Raw genomic sequence first — 6,716 nt, forward strand, 5'->3', positions numbered from 1 at the left:
CCACATTGGCCTTAGAGAAGATTTCTGGGTTATTGATGGTTTTGAATGATCCCTGTTGTCTCTGCCTCCTACTCCCGCATGGGAACTCTGATACAATTTTCAGTTAACTGAGCCTCCCCTTCCCCTGACTGGGAAAGAGGACAGAAACTCCTGGTTTCTTTCCTGAAAGAAAACCCAGGTGGATGTGGGCCCTAGCAGTACAACAGGTAGGGGAGAAGATGTTGGCATGAGAGACTTTTAGCACTGATCAGGTGGCCAACTCCATCTTGGGGGTTGCATGGGAAACACATTTGGAGGCCTCGTTCTCCTGGATCTAAGGCTAGAGCTATACAGAAGGAGTGGGCTTTCTCCCTTGTCTTTTCCAGCTTCATACAAACGAGGCTCTTGTTTTATTTTATTTCATTATTATTATTTTTTTAGTCCTCCTGGGTAGAAAGTTCACTGGAACTCTTCTAGAAAGGACTATGTCTTGAATATTTGAGGACAGTAAAAATCCTAAGCCAGTTTGTCTTTCTGGGTTGGTTTTAATTTTTTTAAATGATACCGTTCAGCCTGTAGAGATGAGCACACCTTTAAAGATGCCTGTTGCACACATGCCTTAAGATGATGACACCACATTCTGGTTCAGGTACAGTAGTTAAAACCCTATCAGAATGCACCTCATTGTCGAAGGGCATCTCATTTGGTAAAATAAAGATGCCGCAGAAAAGTGTCACGTGACTTAGAGTTTAATAAATACGATTAGATTTTTCAATGCTTGAGATCTCAATATTTTTAAATGAAGTGTATGGTAAGTCATCATTTAATCTAATAATTGCCCCCCAATTGGTCTGTTTTAAAATTTTACATTCTCACATACGCATTTAACCAGAGTCCTAAAATAGCAGAGTTCCAAATAACCTGACATTTTTTTCCCCTAATCTATACAATAGTTATTTATATTCAGACTGGCCAACTAGATAGTGCGGAATCTAAAGATGCCACATTTGGCTCATTCTGGTTTTATTGCTAAGCATTGTTTATTTATTGTGTTTTAGTTCTCCAAGTGGCTGCCGATCCACCTGAATTAAGACTTCCTCCAGGTGTTTCTTAAAATACACGCCAAGGTAGGGAAACCACTGGCTTAGAGTCTATACAATAACTCTCTAGTAACCAAATTATTCAATTAGTGAAAGCACCCAGGTCCCGAATAAATCTAGATTCTCAGGCATTTATTTTTTCAGAGGTATGAGTCATTATTGTATCTGTTATAACATTATCTGACCTATCACCTCAAATGGATTTTTCAGCTGTTCAACCTGCAATCTTCCCCCCTTCACTTTCTATAATTAAAATCTATTTTAAAGAAACAATCTACAGGAACTATAAAAGCAAAAATTTTAAGGTTAATCCATAAGGCCAGTTCTCTGATTAACATTTCCATATCAGCTCTCAGTGAGACACACACACACAGATACTCTTCCACTGCTTCAACTCCCAGTGCTAGCTGAACATCAGGTACTCCAATAACAATCACAAGCCCTCCTTCCTTTGTTAATGTATTCCAACCCAGCCACCCACAGGCAGATATTCTACAGAGAAGGTTTAGAGCCACCGTTCATGAATAGCAGCTGCTACTCTTAAATGACATGGAAAATACCTTCCCCTCACCCAGGGGGAGTCTGAATCTTGGCTTGAGTATGTGCTCAGCAGTCAGAAATCTCTTACTAAATGTAGTTACCTGAAGCCCACAAAGTCACACAGACCCTATAAATTGCTTTCCCAAGCCACCAAAATGCAATCTTACCCCCCCTCCCTCCATTCCCCCCTCCCTCATGTGTTTAAAAATAAAACCCAATTCTGCTGACGACTGGTTTTCTTGCCTCACCACAGGAAGTGGACCGGGTGAGTTCTCACGTCACATGCTTAGCAGAGGGCACCAAATGCTGTTTGTGGGACACCTGCCCTTGGCTGAGGGGAGCCCTGTGGGCCCAAGGAGGAACTCCCCCAGTGGGGTGGGCGGCCTTCAGCAGCTGGGTGCCAGAGTCCAGGGCTATTGAGGAGGCTGACTGTGGAATCGGTGACCTAGGCAACAGGCGTCAGGCTTGGTCACTCACAGTACTGGCTTGTCAAAGGCATCCATCTTTAATCCCTTCCCCTTCCTTTGCTTCTCTCTGCAACCCCCACCACTCCAAAAAAAAAAAAAGAGTGAAAAAGAAGAGAGACAAAAAAATAACAAATTCGCCTGTCCTCTCTGATAACCTAAAATGTAAAAAAAAAACACAAAATCCCATCCTAACTAACTTTCTTCCCGCCCTCTAGCAGTTACAATTGAGAAGCCATTTAATTGGTATTCAATTAAGTTTTGGGGGTCAGTAGTAGCATGTGTAGATCCAAATGAGGTTTTTGTTTGTTTTTCTTTTTCCTCAATTCAACTGAGGTATAATTGACAAAATGGTATATATTTCATTTCATATATGATGTGATGATTTAGTATCCAGTGAGGTTTTGTATGCTGAAGTCAGCGCTTTCCAGAGTGGATTGCATGCAGCCTGGGGATGGGTAAAACAATCCACTCAAGTAGGGAAAGAAATTTTTCCTATTTTTTGTTTATCTGAAAGAATAGGAAATTTTGCATTACAATTATTCAACACACGGACTGTCACGGGCGCCCTCCCTTGGTGTGAACATCAGGTGACAAGGCAGCTATCCTTTGGGAGGAGAGCAGTTTGAAAGCAGCAGGGGGTTGGGGGTGGGGCAGATTATGTGTGCCCGGATAGTCTTATCTAGTCTTAACTAGTGGCAACAAAACGGACAAGGGGTGAGCAAAGACTCCTGTTGATAAACTACAAAGAAGATGACCCTAATAAAGCAACACAGTGAGAAAATGACAGGAAGTCTCAGGGTAAATTCTTTGCCACCCTGTGAGAGTACATTCAAAACGCAATGATGCCAATGACAATCATATCTGAGAAGAAAGTCCCACATATTCAAAATTATCTAGTAGGTTACTTGAAATAAGGATTTATAGCCACTAACTTTAATGAGACTTCATATGAAGTGTGTATCATTCCTTGAAATTATAGTGTTAGTATGAAGATATTAAAAATTAAAAGTGCATTCACTTTTATCTAATTTTTGAATTTCCATTTTAATAGGTTTATGAACCTGTATATACTTTGTAAGTGAATACGTATACATATTTTAGGAGTGGATATTCCACATATTTTTCCTGAGAGGACGGCAGGATGACTTTGGAGATCAGTGTGCTGTGGGTCATAAGACTATCAAGCTGCAAGGGTCCTCAGAGTTCAAGTAAGGTCGGGTGACCTCTGTTATGTATAGGAAACCAGATGCCCAGAGAGGAAAGAACCTCAGCCTACGGTTAACACTGCTAACTATTAACATCTCCTAGATGAGAAAACTGAGGTCCAAAGAGTGAGGGGAGGTTGCTCGGGATCACACTGCTAGTTAGGCATGGAGCTAGGGTTCTTCTTAGTCCAGTGCTCTTCTAAATAGGCCCGAGTTGTCTCTCTATATGAACACAGATACATAAAGGAGGAAAACTGAGCAAACACAGAAACTCAAACAGAATTGAAAGCCATCAGAGTAGAACCAAACGTCTCTAGCTAGCAAGCTGCTGAGACCTACCTATGCTTCTGATACTTACAATAACTCCTGGGTAATAACCTCCAACAGTCACATTCTGGGTCCTGGTGGTTGCAGCAAGGCCCACCGTGAGAATTAACACGGACACAATGAGCAAAGTCACGGTGACATAGATGGAGTTTCGTTTCCTCCGATTGAAGGCTCCTGAAAGCACACAGAGAAACTGAAATTGCCCATTTTGGCCGCAGAAGGGATGGACTTAAAGAAAAAAGTCACTAGGAAGGTGTTCCTTCCCTACTCCAACTGGTAACTGGGGTGATCTCTGGGGAGTGGGATGACGGAGAAGAGATGGAGCTTTAGGTTTGTGCAGTCCTCAGGGGTTACGTTTACAGTAAAATATATACATTTCCGGTTTGAAAATAAACATCAGAAGGAACTGTACCAGTTACATAAAAACAAAACACATTTTTGTGCTTTTGGCATCTGATAAAAGATGTGTCATACCCACTTAGTGGAGTGTTTTTTTAAGCCAAATTACAAGGTGTATGATAAATGAAAAGCGTACTATGAAGATATTAAATGACAATATTTTAAAGCCAATATGCAACTAAGAAGGGTTTTCTCATAAGCTGGAGATATGAAATTTCATTTTCAGTGTAAATACCAGAACCAAGCCAGGTACTGGGATTTTTTTTTTTTTTCATTTATTTCTGACATTTGCCACCTCATGTATAAACTTTAAAATGGTGTGTTGGCAAGATTTGCCACAAAACAAATGTGTGTAATAAAGTAAATGTTTGGAGGCCATTAGTCCCCAGGGGAGGTAGATGGGGAGGATTATAGCTTACATTGTTTAGGCTTATGTGAGGGTGACATAAATACGAATGATGAGAGACTCGTTCTACTTAGTGCTTATCAGACATGATAGGGCAAACCAATATTTTTTTTTTTTTTCGAAAACAGGCTTATGAAGTCAGATAGAAAAATGGTATGTAGACTCGCTTTTCAATTTAATTTTTTTAAAGGAGTAGAGCACTGTTCAACACTCCTCGTTTGGAGGGGGTTCTCAACAGGAAATAGGAGGGATGAGGTACCACCTAGGAGTTCTCATAAAAATAAGCAACTGGGGGACTAGTTCTGAGAGTCCAGTTCTCTAGAGGAGTGTTATGACGGGGTCGCCCACCCAGGTGGCTTGGCTGTCATTTATGGGCCCGAAGAGGCCACTTGGGACTGTTTCTAGGACCCCGTCATTCTGGGAGGCCTCGCTGCAGCCTCGGGAAGCGGCTGCCATTGAAGCTCAGACTGCACCACTGGGAGGGAGGAAGGGGAGAGGGGATGAAGGAAGCGGGGGAGGGGGGAACGAGAAAGCCTGTGAGACCCAGGAGGCCTGGCGGTGCTGAGAGGGAGGGGCTGTGGCTGGCCCTGCAGCCCCCAGCAGATGCCCCTTCCCCAGAGGGAAGAAGATGATGAGCCCCACCATCCATCTCCTCTCCCCTAGTGCGGTCCTTGCCTCAGGCTCCAAGGGAGGGGGGAGGGGCTGGCGGTCTCTCCCTTGACGTCAGCCTCGAAAGTGAGGGACGTGACTCATCAGGGTCATTTCTAATATGGGCCTATTCTAAGACCATTTTACATCGAAATGTAGAAGTGGCCTGAGTGTTTAGAGGCATTCACAGACTAAAGCGTCATGTCGCACCCTGTGGGGAGAAGTAAAGTGAGTTGGGAGATGGGGCTCCTCTTGGGGTGTGTGCTGAGTCCCGCCTCCAGGGGAAAACCTCTGGAGAGCTGGAGACACCTGTGTTATTAGGGCCCTTCGTGTGAGAGGGCAAATGGGGAGCTGACTGCTGGTAATCAGAGGAGCTGAGTGGGGAGGCTTGGACTGTGAAGGGTTGGGGGTGGGGGAGCAGGATTGATTTCTCCTGTTTATCTGAGTGTGTTACCCTTTCTCTGGATTGCAGGGACCTTAAATGAGTCTCTAAACCAGGGTCCCCACATCCACTTGATGACAGCTTCTCAGTGAATCTGCTAGTTGGCTCCACAGAGGGGCTCTAACAGACTTTACTGGTAAAGAATTCGCCTGCCAGTGCAGGGGACACAAGAGACTTTGGTTCAATCCCTGGGTCAGGAATATCCCCTGGATAAGGAAATGGCAACCCACTCCAGTATTCTTACCTGGAAAATTCCATGGACAGAGGAGCCTGGTGGGGTCCCAAAGAGTCAGACACGACTGAGTGTGCAAGCACACAACATAAACTTACCAACATGGCCTCCCATCCCTGTCTGCATTTCTACACCATCTGAGCCCTCCCAGACCCCAGGCTAGCCAGAGAGAGTGAGGAAACAGCTGGACACAAGGGTATCTTTGTGACACACGAAAGTGTCTCAACACCTCACAGGGAAAACACTTCACCTTAGAGTCTAGAGGTGGGGGAGTGTGTGTATACGGTGTTGGTCTTTCTAAATTTGGGGCTATATCACTCGCCTGGCTCCTTCCTGGCCAACTGGCTTTTGATTTTATTCACAGCTCTTGGGTCTCCTTAGCAAATATCACTCTAACTCTTAAAAGCATAGGAGCCAGGTCAGAAAAGTGACTCAGCAAACCACATGGTGTCATTTGAAAATGTTTTGTTTTTTTTTCTACTGCTTCAGAACCTGAATTGAAAATCCAATCAGCTGAGAAACCCAGGCAGAGATCCTGGAGCTCCACAGGAGCCAGGCCCCCAGATAGGATTAGCTTTGAATCAAATTCCTAAGAAAACTCTCCCATCACTAGGTTGACTATCTATCCTCTGGCCCCTCACACCCTCCCCCAAGTCACCCCTTGTTTTATACTATAAGGGCTAAAATTGTGTAGAATGAAATTATCTCTAGCTGAACTTAGGGAGCTGACCATTTTAAGGAACCGCAGGGTGAATCCTTCTTAAAAGTTAAGAATCACCCTTCCTTTTATCTTTAGAGGCACTTTGACTTAAAAGTCACATCTACCTCGAGCAAGAAACACCTGTTCTCTGATGGTGTGGTCCAGGCTCCCCAAAACAGCTCTTTGTGTCTGCTTGGGACATTTTCCTGGCTGTTGTTTTATTGAAGAATGGAGAAGCAGAGTTCTGTTCTTCTTAGGGTACACTGTGGGG

The 6,716-nt window shown here is 43.9% G+C and overlaps 1 protein-coding gene across 3 annotated transcripts in view; it reads right to left on the bottom strand.

Annotated features, from left to right (window-relative positions):
* TMEM255A (transmembrane protein 255A) overlaps positions 1-6,716 on the bottom strand; it is a 47,976-nt gene that overhangs the window by 37,260 nt on the left and 4,000 nt on the right. For all 3 annotated transcript variants that reach the window (XM_010821370.4, XM_005227466.5, NM_001083721.1), the window contains exon 2: positions 3,650-3,792. In XM_010821370.4, the coding sequence (XP_010819672.1) occupies positions 3,650-3,792 (143 nt within the window). The remainder of the gene's footprint in view (positions 1-3,649; positions 3,793-6,716) is intronic.

The sequence above is a fragment of the Bos taurus genome, chromosome X (assembly GCF_002263795.3).
Source record: "Bos taurus isolate L1 Dominette 01449 registration number 42190680 breed Hereford chromosome X, ARS-UCD2.0, whole genome shotgun sequence".
Lineage (NCBI taxonomy): Eukaryota > Metazoa > Chordata > Mammalia > Artiodactyla > Bovidae > Bos > Bos taurus.